The sequence below is a fragment of the Patagioenas fasciata genome, chromosome 6, assembly GCF_037038585.1.
Source record: "Patagioenas fasciata isolate bPatFas1 chromosome 6, bPatFas1.hap1, whole genome shotgun sequence".
NCBI classification, from domain to species: Eukaryota; Metazoa; Chordata; class Aves; order Columbiformes; family Columbidae; genus Patagioenas; species Patagioenas fasciata.
The window spans coordinates 18,907,327-18,933,224 of record NC_092525.1 but is presented as its reverse complement, the minus strand read 5'-3'; the positions used below and the strand labels follow the sequence as shown (position 1 = coordinate 18,933,224).

Below are 25,898 nucleotides of genomic sequence, written 5' to 3'. Positions count from 1 at the left end.
ACCCTTTGTGCCACCTACTTACTTGGCTCTTCTCTCTCATCCTTTGGGTATGAATCCGTATGGTTTGTTTATTTATGTTTTTCTTTTCTTTCTCTGTGAATTCCTGTTTCTTTGCTGACATTTCCCATAACGGAGGTTTTGATTAATGCTGGTTGCACCCTAGAGCTTCTGCAATTCATCGCTTTATTCCCTCACTGCAGATCAATAAATACTTAGGTTTTATTTCCAGTGCTTTGGCTTACTTCACAGAAAAGTTGAACATTCCTCCTTGAATACTGTTCTGTATTTAAGTTTGTATTACTTCAGCACATCAGGCTGTAGTTTATTTCTTTGGTACAGCCAGAGCCTGGGCACTGTGTAGTCTTCATCCTAACCAGCCCTGCTGACTGCAACCTCATACAAGCAGAAGAGGCAGAAACAAGTCTTAAACGCTTTGAATTTCAGTCTGATTGCCCATGCAGTGGATCTAACAGAAACTAGTCGAGCACTTTCTTGGATGTTTTTTTCAGGCTTTAGAGCACCTTTGGTAGTTCCTATGGCCAATTCCTGCAAGTATGCCGGAGTGAATGTACAGAAGGTTTGGACCTTGAGTCTCAATCCTAAATTGAGGCCATGCTAAAGACGGAATTGGACCTCACTCACATGTGTTTCTTCCTCTCTTCTTCTGTTGCAAAATACTTGGTGCCTTTTGCAAAGGCTGCAGGTTGTTTATCGCTCTTGGCTCTTGCATCCAGTTGGCGTTGCTGGTGTGTGTGGAGGGTGGCTCTGCACAGGGAATGGGGCACAGATGGGTATTTTGAGTAACTTCACAACATTGAGCATCCAGGTAAATGACTTCACGTGCAGTTCTGCCTTTGTTCTACGTAGTAGTGAGGTGAACGTAAAATACTTTTGGTCCGTTTAACTGTTGAAGTGTGTATGTTCCTCGTACAGTATGCTGCAGTGTTGTGTTTAAGAGTCTTTCAGTCTGGTATCTTATTCACTTGCAAACTGAAGAGTTTTAAATATGGATATGTATGTTAGACCTGGAAGTGGTCCCATGCAAAATGTAATGAAGCTGGGTTGCTCTGACCTCTGAGCTCTAACATGTGTTTGTTTTGGCTCTCTCACAGAAACCTGCAGTATACAAATTGGCACTTGTAAAATTGTTCAGATAAATCAAAATTGGTACAGGAAAAAAAGTTCCAAACTGTTTCTTTTGGGATCCTTTGCCATGCTATTTTTGATGTGTGTTTTCAGAGGAGTGTTTTTGTGGCAGCAGGCAGTTTGTTGCTTGAAGAAAGCTGAAATATTCTAGGAAGTCAGGCTAGCTGAATTTAGATCTTTAGTGATGCCAAAACTAATATAGCCTGTAACTAAGTGAGAGTGACTTTGCACAGTAAATGTCAGTCACCCGCAGCTTTGTCTTACATTTTCATATGAGCCTTTGAAAAAAGGAAAACACAAACAAAATCCCAGAAAACGTGGTAACTGCTTGCACCCGATTGAGCTAGAGCTACAGTCCTGCTGCACAGGAGAGGCTGCTCCTCATCCTCGGCGCACAGCGAAGGCTCTGCTGGGGCTGGACAGACAGACAGATGGACTGGTCAGGGCATGGAAGTGTCTGGCGGTGCTTGGCTGGCCTGGAGTGCCCTCTTTTGGCTGCTGCAGAAACCTCACATGTTGCTAAGGACAGTGGAAGAAGCAGTTACTTATCATCGTATTAATTTTCCAGTGATGAACAGAGGTAAGCTGCATTGGTTATGTTCCTAGATTTGCGTCCAAAGGACCTGTTGTGATAGCTTAATGAGGGTAAATCTTCATGCACACGGCAAGCTTGAAGCCCTCACTTGAAGCCACAATAGAACTGTGCCGTCCAGCAGCATTGCACGCAGGACTCTGTTAACTTGGTGCTCCTGGGACTCTTAACATTTTAGGAGAGCTCAGGTTTTTAAGAGGCTTCATACTGCTCTGAATCCAGGGATCCCAGAGGCAGCAACTGCAGTGGCCCCTGCTTGACTCTTGCACTGCTAAATGAATCCAGAACAAATGAGCCTCTGAAAATAAGAAGAAAAATTTGACACCTGGACTCCAGGAAACATTTGTGGATTTTGATGAGGAGCAGTAGAGGGGAAGGGAAAACCTATGGTTCAACGTAGTTAAATATATGGTCTGCTAAGTATGAATAAATTGTGACTATTTTAAACAAGTTCATACACTCTTTGGCTGGCTCAAGCACAAAGGAGAATACAAGAGCTACCATGTACGAGTTCCTCACCAGGTTACCTGGAGGCCAGTGTCCTGGGGTGCTGCTGCACAGCAGTGGCCGATCTTCAGCGTTCATACAAGTGGCTTTTTTTTTTTTTTTACATTTAATTCTTTTTTTAAAAGAACTTATGTTAGTACTTGTGAGTTGAGAGGTTTTGTCTCCTGATAGCCTTACTTTGCAGTCTGATTCCTTTCCTCATGGCTCATAAATGATTAATTTGTGTAAAGGTATCCTTCAGTAAGCCAAAGTTAAAAGTTCCTCTTTAAATGTACCAAGCCCCACTCATGCCCATTTTAAGATGACCAAATTGTATGGGGCTGTCCTGTGCACAGTCCCGCTGCTGTAATGCAAACTTCTGTAATTTCTATGGAAGTTGAGTCACTTCTGCATTCCAGCTGAGTGCCATTACCACTGTCTTTTAGCTCTGGCCTTGGGGAAGGGGTTTCTTTCCAGCCTGCAAACTCCATCCGGGTAAATGAGCCTTTCACTTTAAGGCAGAGGCTGAAATCTGGTTTTGACTGCTAGTGACTAAAAAAAAAAAATCTCTATTATCTGAGCCAAGTAGATTGAATCAAGAGCCCCATGGTAGATCCACAGTCACAGTTACTTTGGTTTTTGACCTGTTACAGCTCCAGCTGCTCTGTTGGTGTGGAGGTGGCCCTGAAGTCAGGGCACTGTGGGAGTGAACTTGGGGTTTGTAGTTAGTTTAGGAGGTAAGAATCTGGTTTTCAGGCTGCTGCCAGCACTGCTGCCTTTCAGAAACAAGGCAACAACTCACACAGTCCAGCGGCACTCACTCTTTCCAAGATATGAGTGGGAATTCAGGGTTTGCTGGGTTGTTGTAGCAGACACTGTTCTTTAGGGTGCATTTGGGTTGGAGCGTAAACCCTAAGGCGAGGTTTACCAAAAATGTTGTTCCTTTTGGTAAGAAAAGCATGCTGCAATCTGCCACTGCAACTGCCTTCGTGTTAAATTATAGGGAAAGGGTGTTAATGATTACACCTGGAAATTCGGTAGGTTTGTGTCTTGACTTGGGGCTTTTGTGGTTGTTTCTCACAGCAATCACGTTGCGATTCACAGCTACTGGTAACAAACACTCAGGGTCTTACGGCACTGCCTGTGTTCCTGGCTGCACTTCATGTTGCCTTTCTCTTCCTGTACAACAGCTCCCTCTGCTTGAAAACCACAGCGTAATTATAACCCCTAGTTAGTATTTGCCTGATTAAACGGGGCTGCTTTTTTAAGATTTTGGGGGTTTTTTTCTGCTGCTGCACATGGTGAAGCAATTCCAATATGTGGCTTTTGCTCCTGCATGTTGCAAAGTAGCGGTGATGACTGTACTGCTCTCAGACTTTGTCCTGCACAGGGACTGCGAGTATTTAGTTTTTAGCATGAGGGTTAAAGCTGGTTGGAGCACTTTTTCAGCTAAATTATCTCTTACCAAAATGTGATGATTTATTGAAGGAAAAATGTTTTTATTTTGGTTGAAACTTCAGTTTAAACAGGGCTGTTTTGTGTCAGAAATGTGGTAGTTAGGCTACTGACCTTGAATATCTGCATAGAAGAAGCTAATGGTTAGATTCCCATGTCCTACTTAAGTGGTTCTGATCTCGAACCCATAAAAAGAGCAGTTTTGGGTCAGAGCAGGGATTTGAACCTGGTTCTCCCACATTCTCAGCCAGCACCATGGTTACTGGGCCAGTCATTCACTTGCAAATTTTTGTCAGCTCATCTGCATCAGTAAGGATGAGCACTGGCTTTGTTTTGTTAGTATTTTGGTTTTGTTTTTTTTTAATCAATATAGCTAAGCCAGCAAAAGTCACAGTATAAAAGCTGTTGTGTCAGCAAAGGTGTAGTTTTGCTGAGAGCGCGCTCACCCATTTAGGGAACCAGCAGAAACTTTCCTTCCCGGGGCAAGACGAGCCTGTGACAGGAGAACTTGCTGGTTTAGTTCCATTAGCAAAGCCTTGCTAATGCAGTCGGTGCCGTCCTTGCTTGAAAACGGCCCTCTCAACACCAGCCTGGTTCTGCAAAGAAATCCAGAAGGTTGTTTTTATTTTGCATTGGAGCAAACCCCCAAATTAAAACTATTTCCAAAGTCTGTGTCCAGCGGGGCGTGTGTTCTTTTGGTCGGCTGCCAGCAGCACAAGGGTTTGTGGAGCTGACTCCCTGCGCAAAGGGCAGCAGGAACTTTACATTTTCAAAATTCAACATTCTGAAAGCAAAAGCTTTTTTTTTTTTTTTTTTAACATCTTGAAATCCTTTGGATTCTTCTTCTGGACTTCCTCTATTTGGGTTTGTTTCTAAACATTTCCGAAGCACGTGCAGAACACGGATAACTTGCTTTTCTATTTGAAATCAGTGGAATCCGTTCCCCCGGTGCTCTGTGGGTTCCGTGGGCAGAGCAGCACCCAGCACGTCGTGGTTTGATTATCGAGGCGTGATCCTCGCCAGGGAACCTCTCCGTACAATGCAGCTACCCGGCATTTGGGAAGCTTATAAAATAGCAGGATTAAGCAGTAGAACTGGAGGGAATTATTAGTAATGTGTTTACTTGAATTCAGTTTCAGCATGGCTCTTCTTGCTGAACTCTGATTTCAGTGCTCTAATTTCAGCCATTTTACAGATTTTACATTTGTTGCCTCATATGTTTGCATACACCTTTAAAAAAAAAAAAAAAAAAAGGCTCCCCTGGAAAGCAATGTGTAGTTAAAAAAGCATTCCTGTTTTCAAATTAACACTGAGGTGCTGAATTCATGGTGGTCTTTGTGATTTGTATTTTGCCCATTTTTTATCCCTCCCGTGCCCTCAATAAAAGATGCAAGTCCTGAAGAATAGTACATGATGATGCATTTGAAGACCCAGTGTGTACAAGGAGCATTTCTGAACTTTGAGCCCTGAGCAAGGGAAAGAGAGGCTAATTCTAATCTTAAAAAACAAAACCAAAAAACCCCAACCAACCAAACAAACCCACAAAAAACAAACACACAAAAAAAATCCCCATAAACTTGTTTTGAGTATCTTTCTTCCACTATACAATAACTTATAGTAATTTCATTGGATTGAAGAGGAATTTTTAAATGGCTGAATGCGTGGTAGAAATGGTACACGACACAATGCAAAGGGTGATACCGGGGGAAAAAAAGAAGTGAAAATATTTGCATCAGTTTACAGCATCTCCAATGTGTATAATATTTTCTACTTCATATTCCTTTGCATTCAGCACCACTGTGTTCCTTGTCTTCACCTATAGTCTTAGTTACTCTTCTGTTGCTGTCCCGTGTATTCCCTGTTGAGGAAGCTTCACGGGTGGAGAAAATGTCTTGTGTAAGTTGTCATGCAGATTTGACAAAGCAGAAACACAGCAGTAATATGGCAACTATATACTGCTATCTCTTGAATATTTGGGGTTTGATTTTTAATACTATTTTAAATTAAATTTCTAGTCTTGCAGTGATTTCTTTTAACACCAGTTTGGCTGCTACGAAGCTCTCGGATGGGAAGCAGCAGGGTTATTTTGTGGAGAACCAGCACGTTGCAGGCTGGTGGAACGGTGCCAGTGTTGCTGTTCTGTGTGCAGGTTGGCCTGGCCGCTCTGTGTGTGGAGGGAGAGAGGGCAGGCAGGGTATCAGTCAGCTTCCAGATCTTTGTTTCTTCATGGATTAGAAAAGTGACAGAATATCTTCCCACTGCAAACCTTTCTTTTTGTTAACTGTACGTCTTGGTAGTAGTAGTAGCCACCAGTCCTTTTGAACAGCTCAGCAAGCTTCAGTTCTGTAGAATTAGATGATGAACATGCTTAAGTGCTCTTTACATGCTTAAAATATAATCTTTCTGGGAGCTTTGATGTTTTTGTTTTGTTTTTTTTTTTCAGGATCCCTTGGATCCAAGCAGAACAGCCATTGTGATCAGCTCTCTGGTGGCAGGTGGTGTAGCTGACCGTGGGGGCGAGCTTTTGCCAGGAGACCGCTTGGTGTTTGTAAATGAGAAATATTTGGACAGTGCCACTTTAGCAGAGGCCGTGGAAGTGTTGAAATCTGTGCCCCCGGGTACAGTTTCTCTTGGAATCTGCAAGCCTTTGGTGGTAAGGACTCTTAACATTTTTTGTTTCATTCTATGAGGTGTAGGTTGGCTTGCTGTGTTTGGAGTGAGGGAGGCAGAAATTCAAGGCAGAAGGTATGTATGCATGTGGAAAACAACTAAGTTGCTGCGCACACATGTTGACGTGTCCAGAAATTCTGGATGGCTGGCACATGGGCAGCTCCATGTTGAAAAGGTCTGGCTGGAAAACCAGCTTCCTCAGGCTCCTCCTGGAAAAACATCCACATGGAATGAGCAGCCTTGTCTGTGAATGTGCCCGGTGGCCCTGAGCAGAAGTGTATCGTGGTTCAAGCAATTCAGCAAATCAGTTAAATACGTGCTCGAGTCCATTTAACTCCAGGACACTGCTAAGTGCTTGCTTGAGCTCCACTGACGTCAAAGAAACCTAATCTGCTTGAAGTCAAGACTGTAAATGCAAGTAGAATTTCCTTTTTCTAGAATCAGGGCTTTGGAACAGACAGTAGTTGACTTGAGAACACTGCAGTATTGTTCATCAAGGGCACCCAGGCAAAATTAATTAAAGTAAAGCACCATCTAATAGAAAGTGCTTGTAATTCAAACTGGTACAGGAGTGGTGAAACAGGAACATAGGAAAGCTGTTAAATGTCTGCTTTCCTTTTCTAAAGAGTGATATTTCATTGTTCATATCCTTGTGTTTCTTTCTTTCCTACACATCTCTTTATTTTTTACTGTATCTGTACTAATATCTTTAAAGAATAAAAGCTGTTGTCTTTGCCTTCTTCATTTATGACTTTCTTTTTTAGAATTCTGTAACTTTTTCCCATCTCTTTTTTAATGGCTGGTTCTCCCTCTCCCTTTCAATTCATTTAAAAATGTGGGGTTGTTTTTGTTTTTCTGACTCATCTTTTTGATCACGTTTCTTAGGCTGAAAGCAAAGAGGAGAAGAACATGCACAGCATGGATTCCAGCAGTGTTGAAACCAGCCCTGTGTCTCCAGAACCAATAGAGAATTTTTCAATAATACTTGAAGCACCACAGGTATTTGGTTACTCTTTTGGTTCAGCTTAAATGTCTACAGATAAGAAATGATGTTTTAAAGTAATAAAAATAGTGTGTCCTTCAGAGAAGACTTAAGTGTTGGGTGGACCTTGGGCTGGATTTCCTCTGAAAAAGACTCAAACAGCTAATTGTATATTAACTGTATTGCCAACACTGAGCATGTGCAAAGCACTTACCAATGCGGTTCCCAGACTTCCTTATCAAATTTAGTATGTCATTAAAATACCTTAGGTTATGTTGGATATGAAATAGGAATGCTACATTATTAGCAGTCATACGTATTCATTAATAGCTGGTTCAGCTTTGCAAAGAAAGTAAGGTATGGAAGCAGAACGTTTGTTATAGAGAAGCAAAACAAAAAAGTCATTTAGTTTGCAAGGCAAGCTGGAGATCTGTTCTTCTTCATAGACTTTCTGTGTGGTCTTGAGTGATTTCTTTATTCTCTTCCTCAATTCTCCTCTTTCTTATTTTCTGAGAAATAATTCTGTTTGTTGTGAGAGGATGGGGCACCAAAGATAGTGAGGAATCCGGATACCAGGGTAGTAGGCAATAATATTGCAATGCTGACCTGTGTTGAGTGAGAGATGTGGATATTTTTGAATGTTTGTCTGTTCTCAAGTACTTTGCAAATTTGTATTAATTCATGCTGGTAAACACATTCCTTTTAGACCAGAAAAGACAGAACATAAAGCATCATCCAGAACTGCAACATAGTAATAAAAATAAATTCTAGATTTTCTTGTTGCTAAGAATGTCTACCTGTCTCTGGACACAAACATCTTTAGTGCCTAAATGGTATATTAGAAAAAGAAGCAATATTACAGGATAGATATATGTATACTATGTAGAAATTAGCTTGGATGTGATATTTACTGATTTTTGTGATGTAAAATGGCATTTTTTGTTTTCTGGGTGCATGGGGGGGTTTCTGGCAGAGCAATTAGTCCTGTGCCAACTCAGGTTGTTTCTCTGCCTCCTAAATAGAACTAATGCTATTAAGTATTTTTAAATAAAGTATTTTATCTTCAAGTCCTGCTGAATACAGAAAATGAAACGATCAATTTGAACAAAATACACGCGGAGGTATTTGCTTGTATTTTGTTTTACTCTGTATGACGGCATTGATAGTAGCTTAGAGCAGTAGTATAAAATTTCCATCCATTTGTTACCGTGCCTTCTCGTATAAGAGCCAAGAGTGGTGTGTCACGATGACATGCACGCTTCTTATGCACTAGCATAGTGCTGACAAAGCTGACTTTAAAAAAAAAAAAAAGCATGTGAAGATTTTTATGTGTACAACAGTAGAATTCACTGTCATTTGCAGTATATCCTGTTCCTTTGGTAGTGGCTGCTACTGCAGTGCAGCAGCCTGTGCTTGTGCGTACCCAAGTGCTGTATCAGGAGATAGAACACAAATAAATCGCTGTGTGGTTCTAAGTTGACTGTTTTACACAGCGATGAAGTTGGTACCTCATGCAGAAGTGTTTGGAGAATGATGCTGCGGAAGTGAAGTGAAATGAAATAAAGATGGAGAGAATTAGAATCTCTTCAGACTGGGTATTTTTGGAGATTGAGGTACACAGGTCAAATAGATTAAAGAAATGTTTAATGCTTATGAAAAATGTGCTAATTTCTGGATTGCTAATGTTCTGCTTTCATGCCAGCTCCTATTATTGCATTGTTTCCTTATGCTCTTGCCTGTCTTTTGTTTTCTCTCCTGCCTCTCACTTGAACTATGCGAACATTTTGGCAGCCTCTGGGGTTTTTTTCCTCTCCATTTGTCCAAACCTAAGAAAACCGGATTCTGACACTAAAGGTCAGAAATGGTGAAGTACCTTGGGGAGCCCGGGAAGGAGCAGGAAGCAGAAAGGAAAACGTTTTGATCGAGGGAGCCCTGAATCTGTAGGTTGATTTCAGGGCTTGAGGTTTTGGTGCCATGAAGACCGGGTTTGGGCACAAGTGCGTGGTGACCTGATGAAAAGGGGATTTAAAAGTCCATGGCATGAAGAAAAGAGCTTTAAAACAGTAACAGTAAACAGAGTATTAAATAATGAACAGTCAATTATGTCCTTTTTTTTTTTATGTGGGTCATCCATTTCCCCTCTCCCTCGGGTGAAACTATTGTATGGAATACTCAAGGGAAACACACACTACTGTGGCTTTTGTTTTTTTACAGTTGATAGCGTTACATAAGGAAACCCTTAGGCTGTTTTTTTATTTAGCTGATGGTATTGTAGGAAATACATGTGCATTCATAAAGCAATATAGCAGACAACTGTGGAGCTGGATTTATATATACTTTTTCCTGTAGATTTTTTTTAGTGTTATTTAATAATTCTCATTCTCTGCCTTCACTCTATATCAGTTATTCTGAATGGCTCCAGAAATATCGAAGCTGTGCAACTTGAATTTCTTTATATTAAAAAAAAAAGGCAATGTTTAATTTTAGTGTTAAAATAAGTCAGAGTTTTTTCTTTTAGGAAATGCAAAAGGTAGAAGATATTCTCTTTAAAAATAAGGGTGTACTTTTAATATGGCCTAAAATAAAACATAGTTTTAAAAGAGTTAGCAAGAAACATAATGTGAAATCTATATTCCTGTAACGTTTTATGCAGGGTTTCAGAGATGAAACACCTTTTAAAGAAGAACTGGTTGATGAACCACATTTGAACTTGGGAAGGTCATTTCAGCTTTCTCAAAATGACAGTGAGGACAATGAGCATGAGAAGGAGTCCTGGGAGATGCATGAATTTCTGAAACAGAGAACAGAAGAAATAGATGAAGAACGGGAAATGCTGGTGGATGAGGAGTATGAAGAAGATTCAGATTTCCTAAAATACAATGGGCAGAAGGCAACTTCAGAGAGGAACCTCGATACAGAACTATGGGCAAAACAACTCGAGGCTACTGAAATACAAGACTTGAGATCCAGTATTAAACTAAGTCCAAACCAGTCCCTGGAACATCCATTCAGTATAGACCAAATGGTAAGGAACGCCAGACCCTGACCATGAGACCTCAAGACAAATTCCAGACCTCAACTCTGTCAGGAGTCTTTCTAGTGTTACTAGATGAGATCTGGGTACCTCTAACGGACACCTGTTAATCCTTTGTTACTTAGTGCCTGTATACTTAACTGCTCGAGTGAGATGGGTGCTGCAATTGGTGTGTTTACAGATACCTTGTACTTGTGTCATCTCTCCCGTCTCTAATTTGAGCGCTCAGTTCTTTTTGGCAAGCTGTACTGATATGTCAGCTCATGGTGTTAATAGCCCATTATATATGCCGGTGGAAGGAGCTCCCTCTTTTCCACATTGTTTTCAATCCAAATCAGTTCCTGATAGCACGGTTCAGTGAAAAATAATATGGAGGAAGCAATTTCAGCAAGCATAGTGGTGGATGAAGGAGTAGAAGGAGGCAGAGCTTCAGGTAAATTGCAAAATTCTTCTTTATATATCCTCAAGTATTCTGAGGATTTTTTTTTTCCTTCTGAATCTTTGTTCATTCACTTGTCAAACAAAAAGTAGTAATATCAACCCTCCATGCACTAGCTTCTGAGATTTATGTTGTTATATGGAAAAAAAAAAACTGAAGTGGAAAAGGATTCAATATCACAGCCACAGAGAATTTCAGGTTTTGTTTGGCTTGTCCCCTAATGCACTATGGGCATAAACAGGCTAAAATGCAGCTTCTAGTGACAGTTTTATACCAGGGTGCACAATATTAAATTTATACATTTGTCACTTAAAAACAATTAATGAGCAAGAGTGAAGAACATCTTGTCTGGATTGCAAGCAAGTAGAAGGATATAGTTGCTTTATATTGCTATTGCATGTGACCTTTTTTTAGCCTCTTCTTAATACAGTGCCTAAGTGAGCAATTCGTATTTCATAGTTATCTGAAAACATAAGAATGTAGTTGAGAAAATGTGAATGTTTGCTGTAAAAATCAATGTTCATGTCAAGTGCCCTTCTGTAAGTTGATACCGTTGCTTTCTAACTTTAATTACTTTTTTCTCCTCTGTAAAGTGTGAAGAAAATGCTTGTATTAGTTCACTATCTTCTGGAACCACAGCACACAGTGGCTACCAAAAAGACATATTTGATACTGAAACTACACAATCAGAAGAAAAAAACAAGATGTATTTAGGTTTGTAACAACTCTCTTTCTTTGTATATAATTTCATATTTACAAATTTAAATTTTATATCAAACACAAACTTTTTCAAATGATAAAATATTAAAATAAAGAACTCTCCAGGCTCAAGATGGCCTGGCTTTGAATAGGTTTCGGTTTCAGGATCTTGCAAATCACAAATTAATGTTCTGAATCTCTAAGCCTCTTGATCATCACACAACATCCACATCTGGAACACAGTGAGCTAAGGGGTTTGTTTCCAAGGGTGATGACTGGTAGGTGCAGGAACAGAGGATGCAGAAGTTCAAGTCTACACCTTTTCTTCTTCAGGTACAAAGCTTTGCATTGACTCTAAAGGACCTGGGCTTGCTGTTGATCTGGAAGCTGTCGAAAAGGAGGAACTAAAAGGGAAGGATGATGTATTTTCCAAGAGCGTGGAATCTGGGAGAGTAACCACCTTAGCTCAGCCTAGAACAATGTTGTGCAGGTATGGAAAGATTTGGGGTTTTGGAAGATTTTCAATCGATTATCTCGACTGTCTTCTCGCTTTACTCAGCTGACTAATCATTAAACTCTGTGTGAAAGAGTAAAACATACAGAGGTGGCCAAACATACAGATGTTTGCCCAAGGAGCTGATTTTTGCCTTAGAACCTTATTGAATCTTTCCACTTTTCCTCCCCTGAGTGCTGTGACAGAAAACTGCAAATGGCTTTGCCTCCTACTTCACTTACTCCACAGTGAGGGGAATTTGGTTGTGGCCTGGAGGAAAGGGACGTAACCTTTACCGACAGCGTGGCTGTTATTGCTTCAGGAACTCTCCCCTTCGCTCCTTAGCGCAGCTCTGTCCTCATGGTTTTCCCTTTCCTTCGTTCTTCCTTTTGGAACTTGTGTCATGATCTGCTTTCTGGTCAGCTAGAATGGTTTTATGATGTTTATATTCCTCTATAAGAATCACAGCATATTTATCAGAAAGTGAACGTTAATTGCTTCGATAGTCATTTTGGTTGAGTAAATGTAGCGCAGATTTGTGTATCACAGAGCAGCTTATAAATTTGGTCTGCCCATCATGTTTATTTCTGGAGCATTCCTTAAGTATGTTTAAACCTAAATAGAAAAATTCCTGTCTAGTCTGTTGACTCTGCACATTTGGTTTAGACTGGACAGTGTGGGAAGGCGTTGCTGTCTCACTGCCAGATAAAAAATATGCGAGGAATTGCGACCTGGCACGGGTGATGCCTTTTTTATTTTTCATTCCTTTCCTCCCTCTGCCCCCAATTAGTGAATTGCCTGAGAGAGAAGAAGGAGAAGGAGAAGAAACTCCAAACTTCAGCCACTGGGGACCACCACGGACGTATGTTCATATGATTACCTTATTTCTTCGCATTTACCTTCTGTCTTTTTTCTGTGAGCCCAATTAGTTCTCATGGGTTTTTTTCCTCCCCTCCTCTGCCAATAACTTTGAGGTACTTGTCTACTTTGGGCTTTCTTAGATACAGTGAATTTTTAACAGATGTTCAACAGAATTATGCCTTCTATTTATACAGCTGACTTGGGAGAGCTTGGCGGGTTTACGTTATGGATGACCTACAAGTTCTTGCTCATTTAATAACTATTAGGTGTGAACAATGCACGTAATGCTGCTCTCTCCTTTTCCATGGCTTCTCTGCTAATTTTCATGGCAGAATTCCAAATTGCCAAACCAAGTTTCAGCCACATCCTCATTGTATTGTTAACATTTTGGGGTGAATTGTTTTTATGGTATTAAGTAAATTATGGTCAGAATATTTCTACTTGTGCTGATTAATATGCAACTGATACACTGAAATCGGTGTTCAGAAAGTTGTATGAAATGCTTTGTTTTATTATTTCTCTAGCATACAACTTGCAGTATTTGCCATTTGCAGACAGTTTGCTCATACTGAAAGAGGATGAACGTTTACTTGAAGACCTATCTGTTTTACCCTTACTTTCTCTGAAATATAAACCTATTGGAAGGGCAGTGGGCAGGGGCTGACAGCAGAATTTTGTTCTTTTTGTCAGGTGAGGTCTCCTTGGGGTAAAAAGCCACCTCTGAGAACATTTTTAGGCTTCTGGTTTTATCCCTTTACTCTATTAAATCTTCTTCAAAGATCAGAAGCTTGCAGTTTTTTAAGGCTTTCCATTTATAGTTTTAAAAAAAGCGTTTCAAGCTGTTAAACTATCACACGTATTTTTTCAGTGTGGAGATCTTTAGAGACCCTCATGTGTCTCTCGGAATCAGTATTGTTGGTGGACAAACTGTCATAAAGCGCCTGAAGAATGGAGAAGAACTTAAAGGGATCTTTATCAAACAAGTTTTGGAAGACAGCCCAGCAGGAAGAACAAAGGCTTTAAAAACTGGAGATAAAATAATTGAGGTAAATGCAGATAAACCTACCTTTTCATTTAAAAAAAAATAAAGTTGGCCTCAGACAGCTTTGAGAGGAGGGAGAGACAAAATACCACCACCACTTCATGAAGTATTGTCGACACTGTGTTTTGGAAACCAAAAGAAACTCTTGGTGTTGTCCTTTCTTTTTTTAAGATCCAACTATGGAGCTCTTAACAATTTCCTCTCTCTTTAGGAAAAGATAGGCCTTCAGATACCAGGGCGAAATGGAAAAAAAAAGTACCTTCTCATATAAATGAATAATAAGTTATACTGTACCTTTAGAAACATAAGCTATAATATATAGGACTTCATACTGAAATTTGGGCTGTTATTTTCTGTGTGTGAATTTGGAGTAGTTAACAGTCTGATTAACCACTGTTTGGGGGAAGTTGCTGATTCTGGCAGGTGCTGCAGGGGACAAGGCTGTTCCTGGCTCTCATCTCTGGCTCTGCGGTGATTTTTTTTCTTTGGTCATTTTTCTTTGAATGAATACTTCTGGATCTGGTTCCCCAGCTCTTCTTGGATGTGCTTTAGGATTGTGTGTGATGTTTTGAAAAATTGTTTTTTCAAATCAGGTTTAGTTCACGAACAGGTAAAATCCAAAAGAGTTGTATTATAGGTACCATTATATCTCACTTTCTCTGACAATCTGATTCATTATGTTTTTATCTAGAAGAATTGCTTTGGGAAACATGCGGCTATCTTTTAATTATGAATGACAAGTAATATACTTTTCCCTAAACCATCATGGAAATACAGTTTAAAAATAATTTTTCTTGATTGCTTCTGGGTACTTTCCTCAGCTACACTAATCTGTGAACGTGTGTGATCTCTTGTAAGGACTCTGCCAAAAAGAAGCTACCTAATAACACTTAACATTGTTTGTTAGGTTTCTGGGGTAGACCTTCAAAACGCCACACACGAGGAAGCAGTAGAAGCCATCAAGAATGCGGGAAATCCTGTCGTGTTTGTGGTTCAGGGTTTGTCTAACATACCAAAAGTAAGTTTCTTCCTATTTTTATTCCAAAACTTAATAGATGTGTAACATACATCTTATTTTAAACTTGGCTACATTTCTTTCAGCAAGTTCCATACATTTTTGTGTCGATCGTTTTTGTCAGAGTTTCTGCTCATAGACCACATGATTGGTTGGTTACTTGTCTGGCCTGATAGAAACATTGTTTCTCTGATGTAAACAGGGGACATGTAAATCTGTTGACTAGGTGTTAATTCAGTTCTCCCACCTGTCTGATTCTGTCCCTGTGTTGTTTAATTTGTTCATATTTCATGATTAAAAAATATAGTCTGTGATGCAAATGAAGAAAAATGTGTAATTAAAATTAACCAGATTCACACCAGCAGCTCTGTGTAAAATGTGTCACCAAAGGGACCTGAAGTAGTTACCTGGGAGCAAGTTAAACTTCAAGAGATTTAGACATCTCCTTATCTTCAAGACCAAGACAAGAAACCTTGTAATGCCTTAGTAAGAAAATACATACAATTCCATTTGCCTTGAAGTATATGCCAAAAAAAAAAACCACCAACAACCAAGACTTCTATGTACTTTTGCCATAATCTGAGAAATTAATTGGGGATTTTGGTGGATTAGTAGACCTTTTGACAACTGTAGCCAAATCTGGCACAGATGTGTCCGTTATTTTTCCAGTGCTCTAGGAAGTCTTTCAAACTCTATTAAGACTTTAACTACCTAAGCTGGGAAGGTGCTCAAGCAGGGATGGCAAAAATCGCAATGATGGTAATTGAATTGGCTCCCTTTCTGTGTCAGCTTTTCACAGAAAATCCAAATAAACCGTCAGAACATTCGAGTGTTCAGTTGCATCTCTGATCTTCACTTTCCTAGTCAAGCTGGAGAGGTGAAGGGCAAGACAGATAACTTGACATGAGTTATTTGAACTGCAGGCTGTAGGAAACTGGACATTCACAGACTTTCAGCAGTATATATTGTGAAATAGTAGAAAACGAGACTGAGAATGGCCCCAGGAACAGCCATTTCCTCTTATACAGCCTGGACTTGTGACCCAACATGAGGCTCATTGCTTATCACATTTTGGGTACTACTTACTCTGAGCTGAAACCATGTGCCTGCCACCAACTGTAATTAAAGTGCCATAAAAGTTTCCCCTTGAAATAATAAAAGAGCAGCAAGGAGGAATGTTATGTGGGGGCTAAACATGCCGCCTCTTAGGTGGTGTCTGTGTGCATGGATGCAGGTTTTCATCTGAATAAGTTAGAACTGACGCTACAGGAGTCCATAGTTTGGACTCTGTCAAATATGTACGTCTGTATTGTTGACTTCAGAGTAATGTTTACTTTAATGAAGAGATGGAGCTAGTTATCAAACAGTGAGCATGAAAAAGGTAGACTATGTTTGTAAATTTGGTAAAATAATGTAGTTTAAAGATTGCACTGCATGGGGCAGGGTACACTGGGTACCTTTATTGCCATCATTACTTAATTTTGGATGTTTGTTTTGCGGCTGTAATGCTCTTTATAATGTGTGTAATATATGCATTTTTTTTTTCAGGTGGCTTCTGCCGTACAGCCCAAGGGAATCAAAGTCAGCAATGATCAGAATGGAGGCAAAGAAAATAAGAGTGAAAAGGTATTTATTCCATTCAATGCTATACCCAAGTTTTACTAAATCAAATTTTATAATAGCATGCATTATAGCTCTATGATAAGCCCCTGCTGAAGTCTAAAACGAAATTTGAATTGTTTTGTTGAAATATCTTTGATTCAAGTAATTTTTGCCAATTTTCTGCCAAACACAAGGCAGATTTCTGACAAATGCCCTGCGAGTCTCCCCTGGGTGCTGAAACCCTGTATTTATTGCAGCTCTTCACTGGCATCTTTCTGGAAGTACCTGCTTTGCTCCATGTGGAGGCAAATTGATTCTCTTTGTTCAGTGGAAAGAGAGAAATAATAGCATGTACACAAATAACATCCTTAATGTGAGGCTGGCTGAAATTCAGCAAAATCATGTTATAAGATAATTAAATCTCCTAAGTCTCCTACATTTCCCATTGCTGTGTAAGAGAAGGAAATGACCGAGTGATCTGTAGCTGGCCAGCTAATTGTGAAGCAATTACTGCACAGGAACTTTCAAACAACTTTGCAGCAGATTTGAAAGAGAAAAAAATCTGTTTGGTCTACACCAGTGGATTTGTTTTAATCGTTGCAATAAGGGAAAAATTTAATTTCTCGTTCCCAGCCAGATTGCTCTAATGGCCTTGGTATTTTCCTGAGGGAACTGCACTGACTGATGGGTCTAGCTCAGGTACTTGGAGGGCGTCGAAACTGGAGGAGCAGAGGCATAATTAGCGGAGACAATAACTCTTGCCCTGTGCAGTTTAACGTGCCAACTACAGATATGACGAACTTTTCATTTGATCCTACTTGGTACTCTGACGGGTGGTGGATAACTGAGAAGGTCCCTCTTGCCTCCACAAGTTTTGGTGAGACTCCTTTCAGATCCTGTCAGATGCAGAAGCTACGAGGCTCAGTTATCCAAAAAACACCAGGGTGTTGAAGTCATGCTTTCATGACAGCGGATAATACTTATAACGAAGCAGTTACAATCCTCATTTCTTGGTTTTGTTATCTATATTTCTCATCTCAAAAGCCTTCATTCTCTTGCAACGTGCTGCCTTTAATCTTTAGGACTCCAGTGTGTTGCATTGTACAGCATCAGGAGGTTAAAGAGGCAGCCTCATCTTTCTCAAACCTTATTCATCTATCAGTGCTGTAAACTGGTGGGAGGAATATCGAAGAGCTTCCCTGCATAAATATGTAGCTGTTTTTTAGCTTTGAACGGCAATTCACAAAGCAGTCAAGCTGTGCTGCAGGAGGGGGATCTCCGAGTTGGAAAGAGTTGCTATTAGTGGATTATTAGTCTGCGTCCCTATGGGGAATCAATGATATTTCTCGTCCAGTCTTCAAAGTGTCTCAAAAGACTTTGGTTTGAAAGGAGCCACATCCAGCTGGAAAATCTGCCTGTTCCTGGATGATGAATTATCTTTTCAATACTGAAGGTTTTCTCTGATTTGTTGGTGTTTATCCTCTCATATTGATCTGTTTTGTTTAAAAATGATCACTTGAAGCAATTCATGTGAAACCACTTAAAACAATTGAACTTCTTGTGGGCAAACCAGATATTAAGGTTATTTTGCTGGTTGGCTCTGCAATCTATGCTTCCGTCTCTGCTAGAAAGAGCTGGTTTAATAGGAAAGCGTGGTGTAATGTGGAGTTACTCCAGCAAAATTCACTCGTCTGGGTTTTCAGCAGGTCAACAGGTCCAAGAGAAGCTTGTCCCGAGCCATAGCAAACTGCTGGATAAGCTTGCATGTCTCCTGTAATTTCATACAGACTTTCTAACAAATGTTGAGGGCCTTGAAAAGCCAAAGGGTCAACATTGAGACTGAGTTATTACTAAATTATACTGATTTGTCATAGGCAGCTGAAAGTGGGTTTTCTGTCTGTGCCTACTGGATAATGCAGAATGTAAGGCCTCTCGCACCTCTTGCATCTTCTGCCTCTTGCACAGTTCTACCTGTGCTGATGGCAAGAAAAGAGTGGGAGGCGTATTTGGTGTAATGTATTATATACTTTGGGGAAACAGCTGCCATGTTTCCAAGTGCTCTTGTTATACGCTCTTACAATTATACACTCTTACCACTATTGGATTCAATTAATTTTATTTATTATTGTTATGCTGTCTTCAATGCAGCACTTCCCTGTAATGTTTTTTAAATGAATGGGATGATGCATGTCTTATCTCACAAAACTTTTGACACATTATAGCTCACAGTGCAGTGTGCTAGTTAGACTACTCTACACAAATTTAGGCTCAAGATTTTAGAAATCCATATGCAGGTTCAGCTTTCATTGTACACAGTGAAAAAAATTTATTCTGGGTTTGATGTTTGGGTGTTGAGTCGTATTTCCCAGCTATGGAAGAAATTAATTATGGGCATTCTGGTTGCTCTAATGGCACATGGTACTCGGTGTTCCCTTTCTAAAGTGCATCCTGCTATTAGTAGTGGGGTTGCATGGGATACAGTTGAATGTAATGTAGTGAAATCACGTAGCAAACTAAGGCACAATCCAGTTACTTGGAGCTATAAAAGCAGTTGCTCAGATGAACAAGAGCCTGTTTGCATCAGATTCAGAGCCTATTCTTTATTCCTGCTATGCGCCGCTATATGCATCATTATAGGAGCTGCCTGTATTTATGTGAGGTAATAGAACGTTATTGTAAGTTATATTTCAAAATATCTTCTAAATTTAAGTCAAAATATAGGTGAATTGTTGTGCTTAAATATTTGTAGATGCACTAAGAAGATTGAGTTCTTATTTTGTGTATACAAGTTTGACTCGTGTCAGTACCAGGCAATTTTGGTGTTGTCATTAATGAGAAATAAGTGAAGGTTTATTTTTAACCCTTGATTAATGTTCACTCTTTCATGCTTATGGTGATACAAATGTATTTTGTCAACAAGTAAATGTGCATGCCAAATTGTATTTCCATTTTTGATGCTCAGTGTCACTTCTTGTTTCAATTTCTTGCATAAAAAGCCTATGCTGCAAATTTAGCATTGCAATTTGGTGCTGTGAATGTACACACAGTGCAGTAAACAATAGGATTTTTTTTTATTGTGCATGGAGGTTACAAAGCATCTAACTATTTGTCTTTGAATCTGTTAGAGAAAATATGGGGCTCCCCCTCCAATGAAACTGCCACCTCCTTATAGAGCACTGGAGAGACCGGCCCCAGAGGAGGCTGCTGTGCATGAAGAGGAGGATGAGGATGCTTGTACAGAGAGTGAGTAGTGCCACAATCCTTGTGTCAGATTACATTTATGGAATGCAATCAGATTGTGGTGAACGTATCTGCCGTTTATTGCTTGTATTATAGGAAGCAGTGCTCGGCCTTCTCTTCCCAGCCAGCCTCCTATGGCTCTTCTCTTCTGAAGACCTGCAGGAAGGCGGTTTATTTTCAGTCTAAAACTCTCTAAGCAATATCTTGAGGACTTGCTTTGGCAGCGCTGTCAGCAGTGAAAGACAGATGTCATGCTTTACTGTGGTAGTTGCAGTGGTAGTTGAGCAGCTGTAGGCTGAGAACCACCGGTGTATTTTCCAGAAAAGCCTGCAGTTGATTTCAGACAGTGCTATTTGAGCAAACTATTTTCTTTTAAAAAGCAAAATCTGCCCATTTATTGTTTCAGTACCCTACTGAAAAAAGGATCCCCCTTTTTTGTAGCATCTTTTATGGGAAAGATTCTGTAGTTGTCCAGTTCTTGGGTTTGCAGCAAATTATGATGATATGCACTTTGTAGAAGAGTAGGGACTTAAAGAGCAGGATGTGGTACAACTTGAGAGCTCTGGCAGCGGGACTTAGATTCCAGTATACTGCCTTGTTAATGACAGCTTTGGATAAATGGAATATTATTATCCATAGTTTGCCTTCCAATAAAATACTTGGGACTCCTAACTGCAATTTTAGTATTCCTAAATTATTTTCTGAAATTAGTTACCTTTTTTTCTCTCCTTACACTCTCATGTACCAAACCAGCATAGACCTGGGGGTTTTGTTGGGGTTTGGTGTGTTGATTTTTTGGTTTTTTTTTGCTACAGTGATTTTTCTCATAATCTTTTGTCTTGAGGAGGTTTTTGTGTGCCCTAGTGATGGGCAAACCAAACCAGAGAGATGCCTTTGTAGCTTTTGACTATGAAGCCACCATGGCTCCCATTTGGTTTGGAAGCCCATAACTTGGGACCTGCTGGTTGGAGAGCTCTTCCAACTGCTCTTGCTGATTTCCTTGGCAATGATGGTCCATTGTAGCCCTGATAATGAGTTTGGTTGCTTTGGTGGAGACTAGAGGGATTTTGGAAGGTTGTTCTCATGGAGACAGTCATTTGGGCCGTGGAAGCAGGGTGTTCCGCTCTGCCTCTGTGGCTTTAAGGGAAATCTGTGGGTTCTCGAATCAACCAAGATTTTTACAGTACATCCCCATACTGAGTTTGTCATCTCACCTGCTTGTGGTTACACTGTGTGGTTACTTCAAGAGGGATTTCAGTATTTTTTATGGGAGTGGTAGTCAGGAGAAGCATTTGCCTGCAGACTGTGGATGTTGGATTTGAATATATCTTGAGCTTTCAAACTAATTCTGTAAACCTGCAATTGTGGCAAACTGATTTCAGCTTGTTATTAAAGTTATAATTCTCAGTTAAAGGATGAGTAGCCTGACACCTGAGTTATCTGATTAGGAGATGCCTTAATCTGAGTGCATGCTAGACCTGCGTTAATACTTTGCTGAGAAATAATTTCTTATTGATGGGCTTGGTCATTTTTTAGCTGTCCCTGATGGTATTGCCAGCTGAGTCGAATAGCTGAAAAGGTAAAGCTACTTCTGATATTAAATTCATCAATCCTGCCAGATTTGACAGCGGCAAGCAGATCTATTCAGATGACTCTCCTTCTCTCTACCCTTTGTACTAACCTGAATGATTTGCAGTAGCCATCTTTCCTGCGAATCTCGGAAAACCAAGATATAAATTTTTCCACTTTATTTTTCACCACCTCATTCTGTTTCTTTAAAATAACAAACAGGTTAAGGAAGCTGAAACTAAGTTTGTACCTCAACCCTTGAAGTAGAAAGCATGTTAGAAATGATCTACCTGTACTTAATGATATTAAGCATCTTGGCAGCTGTAGAATGGGCTTTTGCAGAGTCTCTTTTCTGTGATGACTTGAAAAACAAAGTTTTCTCTGTAAATTCCAGTACAGTCTTGATTTGTGAACTATGGAATGTTCATAACTTCTGTCCAGATTCTTGAGCACCTTTCCCAGAAATCCCAGTCCAGGCCAGTATTTGCCTTTTTAACACTGTCCATTTGCATGTTCCTATTGGTCTATTCCTTACCCACTTACCCTACTAAGTCTACTACCTTTGTAACCTTAATTAGTAATTTTCTGAGCTTCAGTGGACAGGTGAACTAGATTTATTGTCTTCCTTATTCAGAAGATAAGTTATCTTGAAAGGAAGAAGTGATGTCAGCACAGGTAAATTCACATTGTAGCTTTTCCTTTTTTATTTCCTGTAGCTCTCAATCTGTGCCAGTAGCGTGGAAGGCCTTAGTGGGCATTTTGAGGTGGGGCAGCTGCTAAATCTGTCCTCTTCTCGTGCTCCTGATGGATTTTTATTTTTTTTTTAGCATTTTTATTAATACAGTTGCAGCTTCATGAACCTGCTCATCAATTTCTTTCATACTCCAGAAATACTTTACTTGCTCCACTTGACCTTTTTTCTTCTCGCTTGTCACTTCTTTCAACCCATGCTCTTGTCGTTTGTCTCTGTGTTCTTCATCATTCCTTGTACTGAAAATGAAAGCAAAGAATTGTTAGTATTCCTGCCATGCTTAGAGAATTTTTCTTTCCTTTCTGTCCCATCCATGCTGCCTTGCAATCTCTGTGTTGTGTCTGTTTTCGCCTTAAAGTGGCTGGATAACCTTTCAGTATTGATTGAATTTTCCCTGTGGACTCTAAATCTACTGGCCTTTTGGCAGTGCTGCCTCTTGTTTCTGCTTTTCCACCACTGCAACTGTAGCTTTCATGGCTGACTTGTTGTAACAGGCATTTCTTTTGGATGTTCTCCCTTTTCAAATGTTGGTTTTGATCCAAGTAGGGTGAGTCCTTGTTGGGAATAGAACTAGTAGGTAGCTCTTGGTTTAGAGAAACTCCAGATGTCCTTGATGTTTCTATGGTTTAAAAAATTTAAAGTTCTAGATGTGTTTTTTCAAATGTATCTTCTTGCACCTAAGACGCTTAGTTTCTAACCTGCTTCTCTTTATATTTCAGTTTCATTTGAGCCATCATTACTTCCAATAGTTTTTTAAATTATTGGGGTTTTTGCTAGATTTTGAAGGCAAGTTGGTAGTAGCATTCCCTCTTGTGTTATTTCTTCTAGTGATGCTGTCAAATCTTTATAGTTATTCAACTCTAACCCTGTGTGATGTGAGTTTTGTTTACCTTTGGCTTTGCTCTTTTACTCTTTTGCTCTTCAGTTTACACTTTAAAATAGTTTTGTAAAACTTGCAGTGTGTCCATCCTGCCTCAAAAAAATAACCTTCGAAATGCATAATCTTACAGACCTGAAAATGTTATAGTACAATGTGGGTTTGATGTTTTTCCTCCCTGGGCTAGAAACATTTCCTCCATGGCAAAGCTAATTTTGGAGGAGGTTGTTGTCCATTAAGAGGCTTTTTAGGCTTCCAAAGCCTTAAAAACATGAGGTTTTGAATAGCATTTTTAATTTTTGTTTAAATCAAAACAAGAGAATCTGCTGATTGTCTGATGCGCACCCCGGTGTGGTGATTGCTGTAATGAGGGGCTACGAGTCAAAAGAAGCTGAGGAAATGGATGGCCAGAGTAGTTTGTAATGGAATGTTTTGGAAAGTATTCCTTGGGGCATTCATAAGTGCACAATTTAGATCTACTTTAGTGGTTGAGTTGCAGCAATCATAAGTTAGAAAGGAAAAACCTTAAAAACCATTATAAGAAAATGAAAAAGACAATTGTTGAAAGAAGTCAGAATCCTTAATTTCAATTGATATTATATTTTTTAGTCACATCTTTTGTCTAGTTAGTTGACTGAGATTGATCTGGTTGTTTTCAAGTAAGTTTAAAATAATAAAAATAGATAATAATAAAAAATTGGTGAAAGGTGGCTAAGATAATGGACTAGATACTGCTGTGCTCAGACTTCCTGTCTGCAAGGATATTTAACCGTATCTAATAAGGGGATAATAATGCCCCTTCCTTTTAGTTTGTCTTTAGATAATGTAGAAATCAATGAAGCTCTAAGAAAGCAAAATGATTTATCTTCCTAAAATGCTTTTTGAGGAGTGGTGGTTTCTCTAGCAAAGCAAGAGATTTAAAAACTTCTCCAGTGTTTTAACTTTGCACTCAATGTTGTGACAAATCTTTGTAGGGTGCAAATCCCCCCCTGTCCGGGTTGGGTTGGGTTGGGGTTGGAAAGCGCTTGGGCAGTACCGGAGGCTTTTAGCAGCTTCCATTGTGTCACTGATATCTGTATTTAACGTGAGGGGATGGTGGCTTTCCTAAAAGCAAAAGATAAAAAAAAAAGAGGCATAGAGTTTGCTGAGGCTTAAAGTGTATGGGGTGTGCAAAACCAGGAGCTTCAGAAGCTCTGCTGTGGGCAAAGATGGGAAAACGATCATTGGCACATTGGAAAAATGCCAGAATTATTAACAATGACTGAATGAAACCAAAACCACTGGTGGATCAATGTAATTCTTGAGGATCTGACTGTTTAGAGTCTATTTTACGCAAAGCTGTGCTAAAACAAGGGAAAAACAGTTCTTAATTTTTAATTTTTTGGGGGTGGGGGAGGCCCCAATGCAGTGACTTCAGGTGAGGCAGCTTGTGTAGCCAAACGCCACCTCTCCAATAGATGTCACTGCAAGCAACAGCAAATCCAGATGATCTTCAAAGAGTTACACGTAGCCTGGGAAAATGCTCCAAGCTTTATGAAAATAAAATACTGAAAAAAATAGCTATTTCAATATTTAATTTTCTTAAATATAGTAACAAGTATATTTGGTACGGTGGATTTCCAAAGCTCATGCAAGAGCTGGGATTAGACGAATAGAGCAGTGACTTTCATTTTTTAGCTCTGTGTTAATCTCTATTTAATATGACTCCGTACTGCTAATCTTCTTTACCCATTCTTGTCCTGACCCCTAATTAGCTAAAACATGTAAGTTTTGTAACCAGGACAAATATCAGATCCAGGAGGGCCGTACACACCGGGCAGACTCGCCAGCTCTTGTGCTACGCGAGGATAGATCTCGATGTTGGTGTCGTAGTTTGAGGTTGTGGTTTAGTTTGGGTTTTTGGTATTGGGCTGGGAGTTTTGTACTCTGTGAATCACAGTTCTCATCATCTGATGAAGTATTGCAAAAGGAAATTACATTTTTGATGAATTAATAATAAAATCGCAGCTGGGACTTCTTGTGTGTTTTACTGTGTGCTTATACATAATGCGCTGAACAGATGGCTTTGTGTGTGCTGTGATACATATTCTAAAGAAAGGACAATGAACTTTAAAAATGAACAAATTGATGGTATTAACAAAATAACTAAGTGTTTTGAGTTGTTTTAAATGTAGTGTTTAGAATAGAGAATTAGTAAGGACTTCCCAAAATAACAGTGTGTTTATAAATTTAGAGTGGTATTTTATCTTTGCTTTTGTAATTACAAAATGATGGATTTCGAGTCTTTTCAATGCTTCAGTTCAGCACTCAATGCAGTAAAACTAATATTGCTTGATTTGGGTTTCAGCAAAATACAAGTTATGATGAAGTTTGGATCTTTCTTGTGCTGGTAATGACAGATTGGGTTTGTTTTCTGACGTTTAAAACTGCAGCCAAACCCCGTGCCATGAACACATTTCAGTGTTGGGAAACTGCAAGATTTGCAACGTGGGAAAATAATGTATTTAATGAAGCTGTTTGACTAAGAGGAATTAATCTTTAATCCCTGGAGCTTGCATGAAAAGGATGCTTGGATAAATAGTGTCTATTAACTGCTGCTTTGCCATGTGGTGGGTCATTAAGCACGACCGTACCTGCAGGTAACAGGGCTATAAAGACACGTCGGAGGTGACTCGTGTTTGGGGACAGGGATGTCATTGGGATGCTGGCAGAGACAGCCGGTGCATGAGCAGCTTCGGTGGGTCAGACGTGGGAAACCAGAGATCTGCTCCTGCATCCTTCCCCAGGCTGCCAGATGGAACCGGGAGCTCGTGGGTAGCTCGAAATTGATATAATTGATGGCATCTCGTAATAGAAACAGACAGACGATTTGCCCTTAAGGAGAGAAAAAATCTCAGGGAAAATAGGCCCAAGGTCGTCAGAAGAAAGACGAGCGCTGGGGCTGT

The 25,898-nt window shown here is 39.8% G+C and overlaps 1 protein-coding gene across 7 annotated transcripts in view; it reads left to right on the top strand.

Moving 5' to 3' along the window:
* PATJ (PATJ crumbs cell polarity complex component) overlaps positions 1–25,898 on the top strand; it is a 145,646-nt gene that overhangs the window by 44,145 nt on the left and 75,603 nt on the right. For all 7 annotated transcript variants that reach the window (XM_065842696.2, XM_071810103.1, XM_065842693.2 and 4 more), the window contains 10 exons: positions 6,123–6,332; positions 7,235–7,348; positions 9,985–10,356; positions 11,398–11,518; positions 11,837–11,993; positions 12,787–12,858; positions 13,726–13,903; positions 14,807–14,917; positions 16,463–16,540; positions 19,642–19,759. In XM_065842696.2, the coding sequence (XP_065698768.2) occupies positions 6,123–6,332; positions 7,235–7,348; positions 9,985–10,356; positions 11,398–11,518; positions 11,837–11,993; positions 12,787–12,858; positions 13,726–13,903; positions 14,807–14,917; positions 16,463–16,540; positions 19,642–19,759 (1,531 nt within the window). The remainder of the gene's footprint in view (positions 1–6,122; positions 6,333–7,234; positions 7,349–9,984; positions 10,357–11,397; positions 11,519–11,836; positions 11,994–12,786; positions 12,859–13,725; positions 13,904–14,806; positions 14,918–16,462; positions 16,541–19,641; positions 19,760–25,898) is intronic.